We start from the raw sequence: 23,165 nt of genomic DNA, 5'->3' as shown, positions 1-23,165 counted from the left end.
AATAACCTTAAGATCAAGATTAAGAGGCTGAAATTAATCATTTTTAGGCTACACCACTGAATTATTGTGTGACACACACACCTCTTTAACAATCCTCATTCAACTAAAATAATAATTTTACACCGATCTACCCACCCAACAATTGGAAAAGTATTAAGTACTCTCAAACTATGGCAAAATTTGTTGAATAGTACTTTTTAAGGAAAATTTTAGATGGATAGCACAAGGGTGAAGTTATTTAGTTATGTAAACTCTTTCTAGAACTTAAGTTTGTCAAACTCGAGTTCCAACTCAAAATCGAGTTTATCAAACTCAAGTTTCAATTAGTTTAAGTCGCATAGCAGTTTGATGTTGTATGACAAATTAGAACTCAAGTTTCCTAAACTCAATTATGGGTTGGAACTTGAGTTTGACAAACTCAAGTTCCAAAAAGAGTCTACATGACTAAGTGTGCATTTGGTTCCACTTTAAGGAGCCAAAACACGCATTTTCGAGCTAAAAATCCAAAAAGCATGTTTGGTAACAAAATGCAAACACACATTTTAGAAAAACCCATTTTCCAAATACAAAAGACTCGCAAAATATTGTGCGGCAGCTGGGCACGAGCTTTTGCAAAAAGCCATAGCGCATTATCAATATTACTGTGGGAAGCTACTGTGAATTTCCCAAATTGCCCACTGTGTTTCAAAAGGTAGATCACGCTATCTACAGTCCCCAATTCCAGAACTAGATCTCATCTCTCTGCTATAGTGGATATTACTGAAGTGAATTAGGTCTTGATTCTTGATGAGAATTGCAGAGTCACTAATCAACACAATGATGAAAAAGCTGCCTCAAATGGTGGTGTCGAAGTTGGTCTTGATTCTTGATGAACCATGAGGCGAAGCCTCACTGCGAGAAGGAAACTGTAATTTATAGAATTCACTTTGTTGAAGTGTGGGTACTAGTTTAAGCATGCAATATGTGAAACACAGCGTCAGAGAGAGAGGTGTTGAAACTTGAAAGAAGACAAAATGTGAAGAAGTGTGTGCGTGTGTGTGTAGGAAAATAGAGATAAGGGAGAAATAAAGAAGACAAAAGGTGGAGGAAAAAAAAAAAGAGGAGTTATGTTGGTTTTACGTGTGGTGTGGGGCAAGGGCATGAACAAATTTTTTTTTTTTTATAAGTAGCTTATGAAAAAAAAATTATATTAGAGTAATGTTATCTTTAAAATATTTTTACAACAAATTTTAGTTAACAATATTTTTACAATAACAAATTTTAGTTAACAATAAATTTTATTTATTATTATTATGTAGTTTTTTTTTTGAGTATGTATTTTTTTTTTTTTTTTTAACAAACCAGACAATGAGCCTGGGACTTTATTGAAAACCAAACCTAATGAACATCAAAACTAGCCGCAGCCATTATGTCCTCAGGCATAGGAGAGGTCCAAACCTGATAGCCATCTGAGTATCTAGCTTTTTTGGCTAAGAAATCAGCCACTACATTTCCACTACGTTGAACATTAGTAAAAAAACAAGACAGGAAAGATGAAGATAAAGAACGAATATCCTCCACGATGTTTTCGTAAGTTGCTAACACTGCATTTCCCTGGGAAACCGCATTTGTAATGATCCCTAAGTCTCCTTCAAAAGTGACACTATGAAGACCTTTTTTTTTTTTTTTTTTGAGAAGCTAGACAATGAGCCTGGGACTTTATTGAAAACCAAACCTAAAGAACATCAAAACTAGCCACAGCCATTATGTCCTCAGGCATAGTAGAGGTCCAAAGCTGACAGCCATCTAAGTATCTAGCTTTTTTGGCTAAGAAATCAGCCACTACATTTCCACTACGGTGAACATAAGTAAAAAACCAAGACAGGAAAGATGAAGATAAAGAACGAATATCCTCCACGATGTTTTCGTAAGTTGCTAACACTACATTTCCCTGGGAAACCACATTTATAACGATCGCTGAGTCTCCTTCAAAAGTGACACTATGAAGACCAAGTTCAGCTTCAAAGTTGACAGCACGCCGACACGCCACTACCTCCAAGTCTGAGACCAAATTCGCCATCGGGACCGCCATGGATAGGGCTCTGACTGGCTCGCCGCGCCAATCTCGAACGATGACTCCTATCCTTGCTGAGTCTGTCGCTCCAAAAACTGCTGCATCGAAGTTGATATTATGTGTGCCCCAGTCAGGTGGGCGCCATTGTTGCTGTAGAATTGGCCGAGGCTTGGATTGATCCTCCACCTGTATCGCCAAGAACTCCTGGAGCAACGAGCTTGCTACGATGCAAATTTGGGATAGAGGATGGGCTTGCCAACCGAAGTGAATGGCATTTCTTCTATTCCACAGAGACCAAGTTATCACTGCAAATAGTTCTTTCCGATAATCCTCACCAACCTGCGAAAACCGGTCAAGAAAGTCACAAAATCTCAAAGGAGGGGGATGGAGCGCAGCTTGGGACCAATGGCATGAAGCCCACATCGTTGCCACTTTGTTACATTGCCAGAGAGCATGCAATGAACTTTCCGATTCTCTATTACAGAGGTCACATATGTCTGAGTTGACGATCTGACGATGTGCCAAATTGCATTTCGTAGGGAGAGCATTGTTGCATCCTCTAGTTGATTTAAGTATGAAATAAACTCTCTTATATATACATTGTCCTTTTTGATAATTTACAGCTTAAACCACTACTTTTATAAGTGCTAGCTAAACATTCAGTTTTTTCAAAAAAAAAATTTTACAGTCTTTACCAAACACTCATTTTTTTTAAAAAGCACAGTTTCATACTGTACTTTTTAAAATCTCCACTTTTTCAAAAAGCCCAGTTTCAAAAAGCTGAACCAAACTCACCCTAAATAACTTCAACCGCATACTATTTTCCTCAAATTTTCCTTAAAATTAAATTACTAGTCAGCAAATTTCACTCTCAAACTACAGTAACTTGGGTACTCCTTCCTCTTACGTGAATGATAAATCACACCATAAATTTAATTAGTAAAACTCACTAAGAGAATGAATACTACATCGTTGTACTTCCAAAGTGCTGAATTATGAATCCCAACAATTGTTATATAATGTCACACCTCATCATTTATAATTTTGAGGTGCAATGATTAAGGTGAGTTGATATGTGCATCTATTTCCTCTATTTTATGTTAGTTTATAATTTAATGATTATATTTTTTGTTATTAGGAGTTGAGTAAATAAATAGGAGTGGACCAAATTATTAGGTTAGTTTTTGAATAAATATTTTCTATTTGTAGCAAATAATGATGAGTTTTCTATTATGTTTATCTTGTAAAAGTCTAATTATTGAGTGAAACTTTACTTTGGACTTTGGTTTCAATGGAAAGAAACAACTCCTTCTTTGCTAGACTTTTATTTTTGTCCAATTCTAATGTCAGTTAATAATACATAATAGTTTTATGATTTAGTGGCATTATCTAGTTCTAGGCTAAATTCCCCCTCTTTTTTCTTTTTTATAATTCAATAATTACAATTAGGGATGGTAACCAGATGGATATACTCCCCACCCTTGTCACCATGTCGAGGAGGGTGGTTGCTGCCCCATCCTTGGCCCACCCTATTTTTGAAAATAGCTAAGATTATGGAAAATTAAAAGAATAAAATCGATTACAAGAATACAATATCTTCAAACTTCAAATATTATATATCTTAAAATTTCAAAATATTTTTATAGAGTTAAGGGTTAGAATTAGAAATGTTAAGATAACAATATTGTTTATATATTAATTTAAGGGTGTATGCAGGTCAGTTATTGGGCGAGGGTTGCACCCTCCCCTTCCCTAAACCTATTATGGCCTTTGGATATTAATTTTAGGGTCATGTTAATGGATGCCCTTAAGACAATTGTTAATAAACCATAATAGAAAAGTTTTAACACCACTTTTATGGAAAATATAAAAATTTGTCAATAACATTCATTATTTTATCATTTTCTCAATAAAATTTTTCTAAAAATAACTCATAAACCAATACCCTAAAAGCATTGATTAACATTTCCCTTAATTTTAACCAATACCCTTTGCCTATACCTTGTTTGACTCAAGGGTCAGGTAAAACCCACCTCATTAAGGGCAAGTCAAATTAGGTACTTGCAGATCAAATTTTAATTGTTATCCTTAGTTATAACTATGGGGAATGGGAATCTGAACTCTGAATATCCTCATACAAAATACAAGGTCCTTAATAGAATATTCCCTCCTAGGCTTATTGTTATTTTAAAAGAAATACAAGAGTTAAAAGTGAATATATATCATGTGAGGCCCAAAATATATCAAAGTCTCGATAGAGATATAACATTAGATTATTTGTGACATATAACATCATTCTTTGTCTTATTAGCAAAGAAAAACATTTCGGCATCCTTGTCTATCTTGGGTTAACAGGTGTTAAAAAAAGCTTCAGCTTTTTGGAATCATACTTTTATCAGTTTATAACCTATGCTTGTGCATAGCTGCAATTATATGCATGGATGCTCAAACAAACTGAATTTCTTACTTAACAATCGCATCAATTTACAACTATGTTGTTATAAAATTTTTGTGGCTTTACTCAATCAAATCAAAGGGCATATGTCAATGAATAATCAAAGGTAAAAAACAGAGTTCTATAATTATACGTCCTGTCACAGGAAAAAAGAATCAAAACCAAATAACATATAGGGAATTTTTCCTTTGCAAATTGCAATAACTACAGATAGCCCTTCAAGCCTCAACTATCAGTCTATCACCTTTCCTCTATCAGTGTCTCTCTCTTTCCCAAGTGCACTTATGCATTATACCAATTCGCATCACATCATAAATATAAATACTTCAGAATCGAATTATTCCACTTAAAAAGCATATAATAGTTCCAAAAAAAATCCATATAAAGTTGCAAGATCTACAGATATTAAAAAATATTCTTGTTATTTGAAACTTGTGAAATTCAGAAACTTTTTATCTCAATTAATTAGAGAAAAAAATTAAGTAATACAAATGAGAGGATACTTTTACACTTCAACAATAGTACTGCATAACTTCTCTTCATAGCCTTTTTTTTTTTTTTTTTTGAGAATCAACCCTGGTATTATTAAATTAAGAAGGAAAATCGGCAACAGCAAAATTAAAGAAAAATAAATTCTAGTGGAATAAACTCCATCCAAATTGCTAAGAGAAAAGAAAACCTAGCTTTCAACGGTAAAACATCATATATAACTAAAATAATTGTAAAGAAAGTTTAACATTTGAAATATAATGAAGTCAAAAATTTAAGAGCTTTATATATAACTTAATTGACACCTCCTAATTAATGAAGTCTAAAATTTAAGGGCTTTATATATAACTTAATTGACACCTCCTAATGTTTCTAACGAGAATATCAAATGCCTCTTTCATTCATTATAATTATCAAATTTATTAAAACAAATTTTATTGAAAATTTTACATAGAAAGTTTTTATACAACACATTGTGATTTTTTTTTTTTTATTATTAAATAACGTATCGTGAATTGGGACATTATTTGATTTAGAATGTTTATATAAAATTTTTTTTAACAAGTTTAAAATAATTAATTTGGACCAATTAATATCATATTATCATTTAATCTTAAGATTAATGTCTAATGTGGAATATCCATTTGAAGACACCCTAGTGGTGGATCAAAATCATCAAATAGACTTAAAGAAATTCCATAAATTTGAATATTTCAAGTTCTAACTATCACGCCATCATTATATAGGATTTACAGGTGCCTCATATACAAGAGATGGAATAATCTGATTAAAGACTCTAAAACATCAATTCTTTATAATAATAATTAAGAGAAGATCTGGTCATTTAAGATTTAAATGTAGATCGAAACAGAATAAATAACATAAGAATGAGGGACTCCACAGTCTCCATGACGGTAATAACAACTTTTATAAAAGTGCATGCCAGAGAATGTACTTTTTCTACGTACAACTAGAACATAAATCAACAAAGTGATCAAGAAAGATACATAAATAAAACGAATATAGTCCTTCCGGATAAGAATAAAATATGCTTTCCCTTACTTGTTCAAATAAATTAAGGTACTTTCTTAAAAAAAAAAATAATTAATTAATTAAGGTACTACTCAACAATATATAGGTTTTCTGACTTTCCGCATATATATATATATATATATATATTCTAAACCTGAATGGAAATAAAGAATCTAGTGGGCACAAATGACGAACTTTAATTGTACTTGAGGTCATTTATAAAGGAAATTCATGGAATTATTTAACGATCCATTTGGGAAGGGGCTGGGAAATGAATGGATTTGGATAAATCCTTATCCTCTTTGGGAATTTAGTAGAATGAAATGAATTAATAAAATGAATTTCATCGTAAGTGAGAGAAGAAGGATTCAAATTGGGTATTACTAAACTCCAGGGTTCTTGAGAGTTAAAAGGGAATGAAACCCAAACATTTTGCTCAAATACTCTATGAGCCATTTTTTTTTTTTAAACGGGCAAATTATATTTTCGATCACTAAAATTTGGGATAAGTGTGCTTTTACTCCTTCTATCACGCCCCGAACCCAACTATAAAAATAGGCACGTAATAACTGCCGCACGCTTATAAAGTAAACACTCTACAAGTGTGTGAGGTCTTCTTAGAAACTAAAATTTATCCTCAAAATTAAATCAAATAAATCCAAAATACCTCAACAATTTCTTTATGAATAGATCTCCAAATTTAATAAGAACAAAATCCAAACCTTATGTACATAATGCCAATTGGCCAATAAATATCAAGGTTTTGAAACCCGGACCTCATGATTCTGAGAACCGTGAACAGTTCTCGCAGTTCTCATAGGTTCCTTTTTTTAAAAAAAAAAAAAATTAAAGCCTTAAACTTCACCATACCGGAATATTTACTATTTTAGGTCAGAAAAAAAAAATCCACTGGTAATGAATTTGAATAAAAGTAAAAAGATATCAAAAAATGTATGATCTGACCTAGAAAACGTCTGATCTTTGTTTCAGTCTCTTTGCTTCCCTCTCAAAAAACGTCTCACATAATCCAAACATAAAACACAAAACAAAATCCAATTCTTACAATAAAGTTGAATTAGAACAAGCAAATATGAAAAAAAAAAAAAAAAAAAAAAAAAGAAGAAAAAGAACAAGAACAAGCTGATCTGACCCAATCTGGTGGTAGGGAGGAGGACGAACGGCGGTGGGGCGGCAGGCAAGGTAGTGCTGCATGGTGAACGCTGATCTCCACTGGCTTTGTCCTTTCGGCGACCTCGATCTCCACTAGCCTTCGATCTATGCACCTCGATCTCCACCGATGCTTCAGATTCTCCTCTCTCTCTCTTCTCTTTTCTCTGATGTGAATATGTGAATGTGACAACTGTGAAGTAAATGTGAGGTTGAGAGTTGAGTAATAAATTGGGTCCATATGAAAATGTGTGGTGGTCTTTATCCCTTAGTTTTATTTTTATTTTTTTTATGTAATTGTGTGGGTTTTTTTTTTTTTATTCAAACGTGTGGTATTTAATATTAAGAAATGGTCATTAAAAAATGCTACCAGAATATTTTCACAATAAATTTTAAGTAATAGATTGTTATTAGCTAATATTGGTGAGTAAAAAAAAAAAGTCAATGGTGGGTTCAAATTAAAACTAGAAACAACTTTCTATATAAGATTTTGATGTAATTCTTATAAAAATATTGCGAAAAATATTATGGATATATAACATAACAATTCTTTCTTCATCTACTTTTGAATTGTATTGTTTTTTTATCTCTTCCTTTAATTTCATTTACTTTTGTTTCTATTGCTTTTTTAGGTTTGTGAATGTGAGCTAGACAGCTGGTCATGTGGGCATTGGAAAGTGGAAATTGGAAAGACAATCTGATGCTTTTAATTTTCTTTTTTATAAAAAAATGGTTATTATTATTATTGGATAGGTATTTCATATTTGGGTTATAGATGGATATATTAGACATAGTTAAAATATGGATTTATAGTTTTAATTGGACTATTTTAGTTAATTTTTCTATTTTTTAATAATTTAATACTTTTATATATATTTAAAATAATTATTAAATTAATTATGACGTCATCACGATTCTACCCTGGTTCGACCTTGGTTCGACCTCAAAAATCTTGAACCTCTCCCTTTTACGATTCAATGAACGGTCCGAGTCTGAAAATCTTGATAAATATAAAATTATTAGAAGACCATCTAATCCCAAAATCACTAAGCTTCTATTCCTACTCACAACACAACATCAAAACTTCCAAAACTTACTATTCTTCATAATCTGAAACTTGAGGGGAAAAAGGAGTGAGCTAACAACTCAATAAGTAACCAAAATCCTAATAAGTTCTATCAAGCAATAGATCTGTAAAGGAAAAGATGTAATATGTGTTTTCAAAGTTATAACATACTACGTGTTTTCAAAATAACTGAAGAAGTTTCGTAGTCTTAAACTAATAAGTTGCACATAGATTACATACTTTAATCTTAAAAATATATCATAGATGGCTTAGAAAATAGTCAGTTTTCCATAAATCAAAATTTATAACTTACAATAGGTTTCAAAAATACATAAGCAGTTTAAGTGACTCAAAATAGTTCAAATACTCAAACGTTTCCAAAATCACATATATAGTTTTAAGGGCTCCAAATAGTTCAAATACTCAACATTTCCAAAATCATATATGTAGTTTTAAGGACTCAAAATAGTTCAAATATTCAAACGTAATTTATATTCTTAACAATCTTATGACTATGGTCACGCTATATTCTCGTGACTAGGCATCAAAGTACCAATGAATAACCCCCCATTAGCTGGGTATCAAAGTACCAATGAATAACTTTCATTGGTTTGGGTATCAAAATACCAATGAATAACTCTCATTGGCTGGGTATCAGAGCACCAATGAATAACCCCCATTAGTTTGGATATCAAAATACCAATGAATAACCCTCATTGGTTTGGGTATTAGAGTACCAATGAATAACCCTCATTGGCTAGGTATCAGAATCAATTCATAGTCAAATTGTCCATAATCATATATATGAAATCATAGTTTCTAACAAAAATATATCTTATTCAAGCATGTATATAAAAATCATATACTTAGTATTAAAATATATTTGTAATAATCCTTTACTTGAAATCAGTGATACTATAGAAATAAAAATTCTAACAATTATAAACAATTTTCAGTAGTTAAAAATACAATAATATAAGCAAAATAAAATCTAATTAGGATAAGGTTACTTACCTTCAAAAGCCACACCAAAAGGAACTTCTCCCTAACACTTCTTCTAAAATCTTTAAATATCACCTAAAACAATTTTTAAATATTTTTACTCAATAATCAAATAATTTAAGAAGGATTTATAACGGTACCCAGCCAGAAGAGAGATTACTAAAAATATCCAATATTTATCCACTTATCTGACACCAAATTCCACCTAATCATAATATTTTTCTTTATACATATATTATTATTTTTTTCGGCCACAACTAATGTCCTAGAGATAAGACCATAACTCCTATTACTATGTAGGCACGTGGGTCATCCTCAAGTACGTGTGTTCCTGTGTTTCCTTTCCTCTTCTTCTTTTTTTTTTTTTTTTTTTTTTTGACCCCTACCAAAACCAATAAACAAAATATAATAATAAAAAGAAGTTGAAGGCTGCTTTGTTTCTTGTTTTAGCCCTCATCTATACTAACACACTCACATCATCAATACGATGCTACTGCTGCATTGACTTTCCTACTCACCAAAAGTACAACTTTTTAAGGCAAAAGTTGTGCAGAACTGGACCACAATGACCATGCCTAATTTTCTGTAGATCCATCTATACTTAACGCAAAAGTGGCCGTAGGAAAAGAAAATCTATTATCGAAACAGTACAGATATCAAGAATATAATTTAATCCCTTCTTTGGTTCAGATCGTAAAATTAATTAGATATTTAAATTGTTTCACTTTTTGGGCAAAATACTCATATAAAAAAATACTCTAATTCCAAATAAACTCTTACCTCAATTGTGTAGTCAAACATTCTCTCTTTGAGTATTTTGAGTAGTCTTCTTTCTCAAAACGTCTGTTACTATATGCTGACTTAAATTAGACTATATATAGCTATGGTTTTAACATTATTTTCTAAAAAACCCCTTAGAAATATTAATTATAAAATTGACCCCATAAACAAATTTACTTAAATAACCTTCCTTTTAATCTTTTTTTTTCCGGGTATTACACCTTCAAAGAAATTTTATAGGCAAAAAAATTTTTGTCCCTCAAATTTGTAGTTGCTTTCATTTTTGTCCCTCTATTTGAGTTTTTTTTTTTTTTTTTTTTTTTTTTTTGAGAGAGAGAGTTTCAACTTATGGCGTCCGCTCCTGATGATAGCTCTTTATCATCAGACCAAGACACCAATCAGTTTTTGGTATAGGCGGGGATTGAACCGCAGATCTCTTATTCAACCATCAAAGACTTTACCAGTTGAGTTAATTAGAACCCACTCTCTATTTGAGTATTTTGAGTAATCTTCTTTCTCAAAACATCTGTTAGACTGTTACTATACGCTGACTTAAATTAGACTATATATAGCTAGGGTTTTAACATTATTTCCTAAAAAACCCCTTAGAAATATTAATTATAAAATTGACCCCATAAACAAATTTACTTAAATAACCTTCCTTTTAATCCTTTTTTTTTTTTTTCCAGGTATTACACCTTCAAAGAAATTTTATAGGCAAAAAATTTATTGTCCCTCAAATTTGTAGTTGCTTTCATTTTGTTCCCTTTGGTTCAACTTTTTGACCCTTAAAATATGGGGTTAATTCTATTACCGTCCCTTAAATATATCATCGGTTTGTTTTTAGTCCATAAAAAATTAGGGTGCCCCTCAACATCCGTTTTATTACATAAAAATAAATGGAGAAGACCAAATCTAAACATTTTTAAATTTGAAGAATCAAAATCAAACTTACACTAAATTTTTAAGACCAAACAATAAAAACTTCTACCAAACATTGCTCTACGATCTGGCTCAACTTGCTTTTTTGTTGCCATCGCTAATGCTAGGTGCATGGCAGACCGCAGAGGACCTCAGATTTAAAGTAATGCACAGACTAACCAAAACAAAAGGAAGCAAACAAGAAAATAATAGTAACATATATATATATATAGAAGTACAAGTACAAGTACATGGACCATGGTGCATCCAAATTGACCCCACCCCGATCATGAATCTTGATGGTGATTAATGCATATATCTAAAAAAAAATAAAAGGAGAGAGAGAGAGAGAGAGAGTGACAAACACACTATGATGGATTGGGGTATTTTTTGTGGATACTCAATGTGTACATGTTGTGCATGTTGAGAACAGAAAGTAAGGAGAATTTATCCTTTGATTGCTTTTTTTCAAGAAGAATATGAAAATGGTTGATGTCATGGTGTTTGATTATACCAATGAAATGAAATCATGTTATGGGGGTGAATCTAAATTAAAAGATGGAAGCTAGCTTGAAATCATTGCTCTGTAGGCTATCTTTGTGGTCTCTGCAGTATGTTACATTTGGCAACAAAGGAATGCGTTGATTCATTAGACATTAAGGCAAAATCATGTCTGAGGATGGCATCATAAAAATGATACAGTGAGAAGTAAAGAAAAGTGTTAAAAAGTGCTAGAAAATAATTATGTAACTCTATAGAAAACAGCCTTTCTATGTTTAATAATAATATGGTTGATGGGTAGTGTTTATTGAGTTGAAAGTTGCTGTTTGAGTTGCTGTACTAAACTATTATTGCTTGATGCTTAATGAAATTTTTTGTTCATAAAAATAATAATAATAATAACAAACTCATTTATATATATATATATATATATATATAATTTGATAGCTATTGAAAATGGGTTTTGATTCTCTTACCTCAATTATTTCACATCTCTTTTCTTATATCTATTTTTATATGTCAAAACGTAGATATTCTCACATCTATTGTGAATATGTTATAAAATAGTAGAGGTAAGTGAAAGAATATATATATAATTTGATAGCTACAAGGCTCTTAACAATTCATGCTTATTAAATCTATAAAGTTCAGTTATTACCTTTACTTATAATATGAGGATCACCCATTTTTTTAAATGGGTTTTGATTGTCTTACCTTCATTATTTCACATTTAAAATGGGTTTCTTATATCTATTTTTATGTGTTAAAACTAATATATTCTCGCATTTATTGTGAATATGTGTATAAAATAGTAAAAGCATGTGAAAGAATATTTAGCTTTGTTAAAAGCTTGTGTTCTTTTATTCAAATTGACCCCACCCCCATTATGATGATGATTCCATGATTTTATGACTGGTTGGAAGCCATAGCTTTCATCATGTACCTCTCCATTTTTTCAACATGGACAACAACGTGGATGATTTCATTACCATCCACGTTCTTGTCGATGATATATATAAGAGTGTTTATAAATTGTAATCATTACAAGTTAAAAAATTGAAGTCTGATGATAATCATTAGTTGCTTAATTGTAACCGATATATATACTAATCTTGGGCTTTGCTCCTTCAGTGTCAAACAAAATGTTGGGAAATTTAGACCCCAGTTAATAGAATTAACAAGTTTTAAATCTAAGTTGTTAATTAGATTTATTATGAATAAACCTTGTTATAACAAACAAACATCAATATCATGTCAAAACCATGCACAGCGGAATAGTATATAAGACAATATATAATAACCCAAGAAAACCAATGAAACAAACTAGTTTCACTGTAAAAAAACTTAGGGGAAAACCTTCCCGAAAAACAATTCACTATAGTAAAGAGAATTTTCAGATCTAGTACAAAACATTTGTCCCTAGACCCTACAAACCCAGTAGATGAACTTACAGCAAAAACTTTCTACCGCTTTAAAATCTCTGAACTCTCTAGTATATGAACGCCACTAATGATGCACAGATCCTAGTACGTGACTAACTCCCTTGCATGAATCCCAGTACATGACTAACTCCAGCAACTTGAAGAAAATGTTGTTGGCTACAAAGTTCTTCACTTCATCAACAATAAAGATTAAGAAGTACTTGGTTACAAAACCCTAAGATGCAAAGACACAATAACTTGTTGCAGAGAGAATAAGGCACTAAGTCACTTTCTGCATGTGTTCTCCATTTATGATGGCCTTTAAAATAAGCCTTATATATGTCTAGGGTTGTGAGAAAAGAAACCCTACACATACATGTCAGCTAGGGCCAAAAATCAAATCTGGAAATTCTAATTTCGTAGATCTCAACAGATTAAGCTTTTGTCCAGCTTCGTTCTTAAATCTAGATAGATACTTTTTCTGTTGAAGTATTTGTCAAGTTTTAATCAATAATTTTTCTTCACTTGTTTCTATTAGTTTTTAAACCCCTTAAAAACACAATTGAATTAACCTAGGTAATTAGCCAAGTTGTTACTTAGTCCAAATTCCAAATCTAGGTTATCACAGTCAAACAATCATATCAATGTATAGCAGCGGAAAATAAAAAACACAACGATATAATAACCCAGGAAAACCAAACCGGTAAAAAACCTGAGGAGGATTTAACCTAACTATCCTCAAGGTAAAAAGCAAATCCACTAGAAATAATCAAAGTTCATACAATAAGACTTACAAGCCCCCACGCTCGACTTCTTATTGCTACCCATCAGTAGAACTTACTGACACGACCACATGCAAGCTCTGAATCCACGAACTTCTTCTTTCTTTGGCCTTTGCAAAACACAAATACCCACGTTTGTGACTTTGAAATCCCACTCAAAAGTTTAGCAATACAAACTCTCCTGTTTAGGCGAAAATGGGTAACTAGCAATAAAAAACCAACTATATAGTTAGTAGGTCCAGTTTGGAAACTATATCATTTATTAACAACTCGAGCCTCAAAGGCTTGATTTTGGGCTTGTAAATCGAGCCTTTGAGGCTCGGTTTGCATGTTCTAATCGGGTCTGACTTGGCATTTTTTCCACATGTCATCTACTTGTAAATCGAGTCTCTAAGACTCGATTTACATTTACAGTAAAAAAAAAAAAAAAAAGATTTTGCCTTTACACCTTCTCACCTCAACAACCAACAAAACCACAGCAACAACAGCAATCCTAACAAAGAAAACCACCAAGAGAAGAAAGAGAAATTAAAAAAAAATTGAAAAAAAAAACCCAGAAACAGGTCGCTGCGACCCAGGCCACGTGACCCCAGGCTTGGGTCGCTTGCGACCGACCTGTTTCTGGGCGCGAGCCCAGGCCACGCCAGCCCCAGGCCGCGCTGGTGAGGTGAGCTGTTGCGTGGCCTGGTGAGGTGAGCTTTCTCTAGATTCTTTCTCTCTTTTCTCTGATCTGGGTTCTTCTCTCTTTGTTTCTGGTTTTTTTTTTTTTTTCTTCCTTCTCTGGGTTCTTCTCTCACCAGTGCAGCCTAGGGCTAGCGTGGCCTGGGCTCACACCCAGAAACAGGTCGACTGTGACTTGGGTCACAAGCGACCCAGGCCGCGCGAGCCCAAGTTGCCTGGGTCGCAAGCGACCTGTTTCTAGGTTTTTTTTTTTTTTAATTTCTCTTTCTTCTCTTGGTGGTTTTCTTTGTTAGGATTGCTGTTGTTGCTGTGGTTTTGTTGGTTGTTGAGGTGAGAAGGTGTAAAGGCAAAATCTTTTTTTTTTACTATAAATGTAAATTCGAGTCTTAGAGACTCGATTTACAAGTAGATGCCACGTGGAAAAAATGCCAAGTCAGACCCAATTAGAACATGCAAACCGAGCCTTAAAGGCTCGATTTACAAGCCCAAAATCGAGCCTTTGAGACTCAAGTTGTTAATAAATGATATAGTTTCCAAACTGGACCTACTAACTATATAGTTGGTTTTTTATTGCTAGTTACCCATTTTCACCCTCCTGTTTGTAACTCTAAGACCACCCTTAAAGGTTTAGATCATCAGCACCTTTGATGACTAGAGAAGGCAACAACTTCTACAATATCGGATCTTGAGATTCTTCAAGGAATAATATCGGTAGAAGACATAAGAGAGCTTTTGGGTACAAAACCCTAGATCTACAAAAGAGGCACAAGATGCACTCTCATCTCTCTAAAAAAATCTCAAAACCCCATCTAGGGTTAGCTTATAATGTCCTTTAAATACTGGAAAAAACGGCTTGCAATTTGGGCTTCAAACGAATAAGTTATGTACTTTTTACGTTTGCTGATTTTGCTGATATGCGATTTTGGATCAATCGAGCCTGTCTTTCGATCGATCGAACCAACCAGCTTGTAACTCATTTGTTTTTATCCCAAACTTGAGTTTTTTGTCTTGGGCTTCAATGTAGACCATTCTAAACTAATGAGACTTAGTTTTTGTCATGTTTTGTCATGGTTTGCCAACATTACAAACTCAAAACCTAATAGTTTCTTGATTAAATTTTTATGGCTTTAATACTTGGCTTGAACAACTTATTTCTTGAAGTACTAAATACATCCTAGATCTACCCAATTACAAGTGCATTTTGTTAAAAGATTAGCCAATTACATAAAATATGTCCCTAACAATCTCCCCCTTTGGCAATCCATTACAAAACGACAACAAACAAATGAATCATGAGAGAAGTCGTAAATCACTAGACTCATAACCACTTGTTGGATTACAAAACAAATCTAACCATACTAAAAACTCTTGAAAAACATTGCAAGAAGAGAGTTCATGGCACGATAGACTTTCACAACCTGTCTTTCTGAAACACTTAAACAAAACTCATCAAGACATCATGTGTGAAACAGAAATAAAGATTGCGTACATATAGAAACATGTGTATAAAGAGAGAAAAAAAACAACACATGTAGAAGTATATGAAGAAGACATACATTATCATATATATATATATATATATATATATCAATAATAAGCACAATGTATGTAAAAATGGCCATAAGACCGGTGTACAAAAAGCTAAAAGAAGCTCCTAAAACAACATAGAAGGTAAACACTCCCCCTAACAAGATGAAACACAACTTCCCCTTACAAAGGCATGTATTTCTCCCCCTAACATGTAGAATCTTAGAAAGAACCCACCTTTTCTCCCCCTTTTGTCATGACTGACAAAGGGTACAAGAAGCTATAAAACTTCACCCGAGAAACAAAAAGATGATCAATGGGGCATAAGGAATCCATATAAATGCATGAATGTAATGAAATAAGATGCTATCAAGAGAAAACCCAGAAATCTCAATGGATCGAGGATTTGTCGAGAATCTATTGAGCAAACAGAGAGCTCAGAAATTTTCCTCAATGGATCGAGAATCTATTGAGGATATGTTGAGATCACAAGAAGAAGGCTCGATAGAAAGGATATCTATCGAGCAGACAGAGAGCTCAGAAATTTTCCTCAATGGATCGAGAATCTATTGAGGATATGTTGAGATCACAAGAAGAAGGCTCGATAGAAAGGATATCTATCGAGCAGACAGAGAGCTCAGAAATTTTTCTCAATGGATCAAGAAGCTGAAGAGGATATGTCGAGATCACAAGAAAAAGGCTCGATAGAAAGGATATCTGTCGAGGATGTGTCGAGGAGCTGTCGAGCTTAAAGAAAAGAGCTTTTTCAAGAAGGGAAAAACACATAGAGATGAATGCATAAAACAAGCTACTCGCTCAAACATCAAACCAACATATTAAGCTCTCAAAACTCATCTCAAACAAGATGCAAAGCATATAGATCCACAAACACACTAAACAAGTCTAACCAGTTTTATATTTCAAAAACAAGTTAAAATAGTTTAGCAAGTGTATAGTAACACATGTATTCCTTGTGATGACCAAATCACATTATACCTGCACATGTATCAAGAGTAGCAAAGAGTTTGCATGTTGTGTGTGAAATATAACAAAAGTTCATAAGTGTCTCATATTATGAAGATTTGAGACTAGAGAGAATCAAATACGGCCACACACAATCATAACTATTTGATAAGGACTATCACCTTCGAGGTACATCATATAACTCCCACATCTCCTAAAAATATGCTTACAACCATATTAAAAGCATTTTGATTCTTTTTGCTTTTATTTTTCATTGCATATTTTCTTTTTGAACATATCATGCATAGGTATATAAGAGAGGAAATAGATACCCAATTATGTAAGCCAAAACATAACAATTTTGCTATGTCGAAGCACATAGATGTTATACATGATTGGCGGGTTTTAATGGTAAGATGGTTATTTATGCCTTTCTCTTAGGATTTTCTAGTCCTTCCCGTCAAAAGGAGTGATATGAGTATGAGAGGTAAGAGACGATCTTAATCGTACTCATCACAAACACGAGCCATAAAGCTCACTTGATTAGTTGTGCATTGAGATACTCATATAAGCTACAAGAGATACAAAGTTTAGAAACTTTGTTTCAATGGCCATCCAGGGTACACACAAGTACCAATATACACAAACACACACTGTTTTTGCATTTTTTTTTTCTCTTTTTGTTTTATTTTGAAAAACAAATATAATATAGACTAAACAACCAAACAAAAACAGACAAATAACATGAAAGTATGAAGATAGATGCAGATGCATGAAAGCATGATTCCAAAAGTAGATAAGAAATCAAGCAAAGAGAGTCATATTTTTGATATAAAGAATTAAAGCAAAAGACAACAGAAAAGACAATTACGTCTTAGGCTCCTTTCTATCCCCACACAATGCGAGTCTTTAGCTATGAAGATAAAAAGGCATGTGTCTTAGTATGTCTACTAAAGGACATTGAAGAATTAGAATTCTCCTGAAATTGAGTTAAAAAGCTCAAAACTTTTAATAACTCTCCAAACAAAGGTGTAGTTCCTTGAGAGGAAACCTGTGACCGTTTGGACACTTGCTTTTGATGATAAAACTTAAAGCAATTAGGACAAATGTGTCCAGAAACACCACAATGGTGACAAACATGAGTAGTTTTAGGGGCCGGAGGAGTCAACATATCCTAAGTCAGCCTTATCAGAACTAGACTTTTAAGCACTCAATACCTCATCAAATTTTACACTAGACATCCTCTCTATTTAAGTTCTAGCTTGACTAAGCTCAACCTCGAGATTATTGACCTTCTCTTCTACTAAGGTGTTCTCCACAACAAGAGTCTCAACTAATCTTGTAATCTCATCTAGTATGACTAACAATTCAACTCTATCAGTTTTTACCTCATTAAGCTCTTTTCTACAAAGATGAGAAGCCTTTTTTAGATTTTATAAATTTAGTGCATAGCTTATCATAGGCTTCCTGAAGGGTCAACTTCTTGGGTACTTCATCATCAAAAGAATCCTCACTATCACTAGCACTCTCCACAATCACCTTATCGGTTGTGGCAGCAAAAGCCATATAATGACTGCATTCGTCCTCATACTCATTAGAAATATCACTCTCAAAATCACTCAAGGTAGCAACCAACCCTTTAACTTTTGAATTCTCAGTCTTTTCCTTTACAAGATAGTTTGGACACTCTATCCTCATATGACCAAAACCTTTGCACTCATGGCACTAGATAAGAGGTTTCTCATTCTTGCCCTTCCTAGAGGATTTAGATTTCCTGGGAGGTTTGTCCTTATCCTATTTCCTATATTGAAGAAGCTTGATAAACTCATTAGCTATGAAGGTTAGATCCTCATCCTCATCATCATCTTCATCTTCATCTTTGCTTTCATCTTCATCTTCAGTGACATCAATCTCTTCCTCTATACCCTTAAGAGCCATGTTCCTACTCTTTCCACCTTTTCCCATTTTACCTAATCCCATCTCATAGGTTTGAAGGTTCCCTACTAGCTCAATCAAAGGAATTTGATCAATGTCCTTCACTTCTTCAATGGCAATGATCTTGGCATGGAATCTTTCAGGTAGGGACCTAACGATTTTCCTAACATTTTGGGTTCCGCGATAGATTCTCCAAGATTGAAGGCAAAATTCATAATATCCTTGTATTTAGCATAGAACTCATCAAAGGTCTCATCCTCCTCCATCCTTATTTCTTCAAAACTACTAGTGAGTCTTTAAAGCTTCATAGTCTTTACTGCCTTGGTACCTTCATAGGTGGTCTCAAGAATGGTCTATGCTTCCTTGGCAACTTTCGTGGATGATATTTTCTTGAATTCCTCATTGGTCACCCCACTAAACAAAGCATTCAAGGCCCTACTGTTGAAATTTGCCACTTTTATTATTGCTTCACCCAAATCCATCGGCACTTCCTTTGGCTTAATCTAGCCAATTTCAACAGCTTGCCATACTTTTTTACCTAAAGCCTACAAAAAAATTTCATGCGAACTTTCCAGTATGCATAATTAGTGCCATCAAATAAAGGAAGAATTAAAAGAGATTGTCCACAATCCATGAGGGAAACCTTCCTAAAAAGCAATTCACTATAGTAAAGAGAAATTTCAAATCTAGTACAAAACCTTTGTCCCTAGACTCTACAAACCCTGTAGATGAATTTAAAATAGAAACCTTCTACCACTTCAGAACCTCTGAACTCTCTAGTATATGAACGCCACCAATGATGCACAATCCTAGTACGTGACTAACTCCTTTGCACGAATCCTAGTACATGACTAACTCCAACAACTTAAAGAAGATGTTGTTGGTTATAAAGTTCTTCACTTCATCAAAAATAAAGATCAATAAGTACTTGGTTACAAAACCTTAAGGCACAAAGATGCAATAACTTCTTACAGAGAGAATAATGCACTAGGTCACTTTCTGCATGTGTTTTCCATATATGACGGCTTTTAAAATAAACCTTATATATGTCCAGGATTGTGAGAAAAGAAACCCTACACATACATGTCAGCTAGGGCCAAAAATCAAATCTAAAAATTCTGATTTCATAAATCTCGCCAGATTAAGCTTTTGTCGAACTTCGTTCTTAAATCTAGGTAGATACTGTTTCTGTCGAGGTGTCTGTCGAGCTTTAATGAACAGCTTTTCTTCACTTGTTTCTTGGTCCAATCTTCATGGATTTAATACTTGGCTTGAACAACATGTTTCTTGAAGTACTAAACCCATCCTAGATCTACCCAATTACAAGTACATTTTGTCAAAGGATTAGCCAATTACATAAAATATGTCCCTAACACAAACAATCAACTGGAAAATTGTACATACACAAAAATCATGCAAACTATGCAACCTCCAATTATTTTTATGTTTTCATGTTCTTAATTAAGGGCATGACTCATATACAAAGATCAGTCTTGGCAAGTAAATTTGCCCATAATCATTCAATAAGATCTCTCTCTCACAGATGTGTACGTACACTACACAGTTCTTAAAAAATGCATGCCCTACTTTTTGTTAATCAATGAAAAAACAAGACCTCAATAATTTAAGCCTTGCACTGTCGCTATAGGCTTCTCTGAAAAAGCAATATATATATATGCTCATACAGTCTAAAACTGTGTAAGACTAAGGTCATTGTTGACCCAACAGCATATTTCTTTGTTAATCTTGATAAAGAAACTAATCTTACATATTTCATGTAAAAATTCTCAAGAAAATGGAGATAGATCTTCTGCACCAACTAGGAATGGGACAGTAACTATCTATAGCCTTAGTCATGAACATCACGTGAGAATGCAAAGTTATCAACTCTAATATATCCATAAATTGTCTAGTTCACCATAGACATACATAATATCCAAAAATATATATTTTTTGCATGATGATAATGTTTCATAGAATAAAATTAATCTATTATCATCAAATTATGAATTCTAAATGTTGCTACAAGCATCTTAAATTCAGCCACCATCATCAAATCATTAAAGAAGAACATTTTGCATTTAAAAAAAAAAAAATTTGTTGCTACAAGTGTCCTAAATTTTAAATTACTAATATCTATAATATGACTCAAGAATTAACCTAAAAAGAACCTTAATTTTTTTCTCAATTATCACATCAAAGGGAAAAAAAAAAACAAATATTATTTTAAGCAACATCCACTTCATTAGTCATATTATTTATTTTTAAAATATTTTAATGAATTATCCCCCAACACAAACCCACATCCTCACACACTTCCAAGTTCACTACTCTACTATAGCAGCAATGAGATGGTAAAAAAAAAAAGGGGACAGATTTGTTTTTACTAGCTGTGAGGGTTTACAGTTTTGTGTGGCTGTGTTGAGATAAGCATTGTTTTGTTAATATTAACTAAACAATGAGGCTGGCAGCAATATTAAGGAGAAAAAAGCAAAAGGCACATAGCTTGAGAATGAGAATGAAGAGGAAAATGTAAAAGCTTTGTTTTGAAATGGGCTAACATCTATTCTATTTGTAGAGAGTATGTCATTGTTCACTAGATTAATTACAAGTCTTTGGATAATTGGAGAGCTCAACTATTCTTTTATTTGAGGAGAAGTTTTACTTGTTAGACAAAGTTTAGGTCTTTTGAACAAATGGGGGGGCCAGTTGTAATTTTTTGAGGGGCCTATATCTTTTTGCTATATATGCTGTTGAAAAAATTTAAAATTTTGGGCAACATGGCTCTGCCCCTAAATACAAGTCAATAATGGCCCTAGCATGCATTTCTTTTTCAACCAAAGCTGGATCAATCCCATCAGGCATGCAGCACCATGTGTTACTTTTCATTAGGTTCATATTGCGTAAATATGAATAATTCTAGTACCAAACATTTCCGCACGTTTCTTGCAACAACTATTTTATGTGACTGTTCATTTGTCACATCATTTGTCACATCATTTGTCACTTTCATATTGATTCACTATTTTTTCTCTATCACTCAGTCAACCACTATGACATTTGTGATGAATGATGCGTAAAAGTGTCTAATACTAAAAAAAATTGAGATCCATTTGTTTAATTTTGCTTTGAGAAACAAGCTAAACTTGAACTTACAAGTTAAATTATTTGTTCACTAATCTTATTTATGAGTTGTGTATGAGTAACTTATTCTCTCATTCGAAGTAAAAACTAAAAACTATGGTTAAAATTTTTTACCCATTTATAGTCAATGTTAATCATAAATTTTTTATCTTTGTAAATTGTAATCATTACAAGTTTAAAAAATGAAGTCAATGATAATCATTAGTTGCTTAATTCTAACCGATATATATAGTAAGGGAAAAACTTAAATACAGTACCTTGGATACCCCTTTTAAAATTAAAACATATGTTCACTTAATAGTGCAACTTCCGTTTTCTTCTCCGTTTATTTCTTTTTCTTCTTTTTTTTTTCCCCTGTTTCAGACTAAGACTTCCCACAAGAAAACCCCAAAACCCTAAAACTATTTTCTTCTCTTTCTCTCTCTCTTTCCTTCTCTCTCACTTAAATTGGGTGAAATAGATGAATCTAGCTATCTGAATTCTCTATCTCACTCTATTTTTGTAGATTGGTTGGCTAGCATTAAGAAAATTCGTTGGTATGTATTGGCTGAATCTCATTATAGGTTCTCAATTCTAGTTGCTGGGTTTGTTTTATTTTGAAGTTTGGTAGAGTTTTTCTTTGTTGATTATGATCTGGGTCTCAATTTTTGTTATTGGGTCTAGGTTATTATTGCATTGGTTTGTTTTGATTTGGGTTTTCAATTCTAGCTACTAGGTTTGTGTTATTTTGAGGTTTGGTAGAATTTTCCTTTGGCTATTTCTAATAAAGGTTTCAATTTTGGTTAATGGATCTATCTTAGTATTGCTTTGGTTAATTTTGATTTGGGTTTTCAATTATAGTTGTTGAGTTTGTGTTATTTTGAGGTTTGGAAGAGCTTTCCTTTGGCTATTTCAGATGAAGGTTTCAATTTTGGTTAATGGGTTTGTCTTAGTATTGCTTTGGTTAATTTTAATTTGGGGTTTCAATTCTAGTTGCTAGGTTTGTGTTATTTTGAGGTTTGGAAGAGGTTTCCAATGGCTGAGTTCACCTTGATGAAGCTAAGTTCTAATTTATTTTTTTAATGTTTGATTTGCATATTTTGGAAGTTGCTAGATTGATATTAGCAATACTTGGAGATGTTTTAATGGCTAGTGAATTTTTTTGGTTTATTTGCCATATCTTCTAAGACTGCTATGGTGACTAGCCATTAACATTGTAGCTTGATTTTTAAATGTGGTGTGGCATTGATTGGTAACTTTACGTCTT

At 32.9% G+C, this 23,165-nt stretch overlaps 1 protein-coding gene across 1 annotated transcript; it reads right to left on the bottom strand.

Moving 5' to 3' along the window:
* Window positions 1–1,714: 1,714 nt before the first annotated feature.
* Window positions 1,715–18,538, bottom strand: LOC126700716 (uncharacterized). The gene is made up of 2 exons (XM_050398913.1): window positions 18,332–18,538; window positions 1,715–2,392 (listed from the first exon to the last, which is right to left on the bottom strand). Exons 1-2 carry the CDS (start codon window positions 18,536–18,538, stop codon window positions 1,715–1,717), a joined length of 885 nt encoding a protein of 294 aa, XP_050254870.1.
* Between the last annotated feature and the right edge of the window lie 4,627 nt (window positions 18,539–23,165).

Source organism: Quercus robur, chromosome 9 (genome assembly GCF_932294415.1).
Source record: "Quercus robur chromosome 9, dhQueRobu3.1, whole genome shotgun sequence".
NCBI classification, from domain to species: Eukaryota; Viridiplantae; Streptophyta; class Magnoliopsida; order Fagales; family Fagaceae; genus Quercus; species Quercus robur.
Note: the sequence above shows the minus strand (reverse complement) of the source record. Positions and strands in the feature narration are given on the sequence as shown.

What these genes read in the sequence shown, in the direction of transcription:
- LOC126700716 (XM_050398913.1), bottom strand. Translation starts at nt 18,538, where the DNA reads ATGAGGATAGAGTGTCCAAACTATCTTGTAAAGGAAAAGACTGAGAAT. An exon ending in AGGATTCTTTTGATGATGAA is followed by an intron (nt 2,393 to 18,331) that starts GTACCCAAGAAG and finishes CGGTTTTCGCAG; the next exon opens with GTTGGTGAGGATTATCGGAA.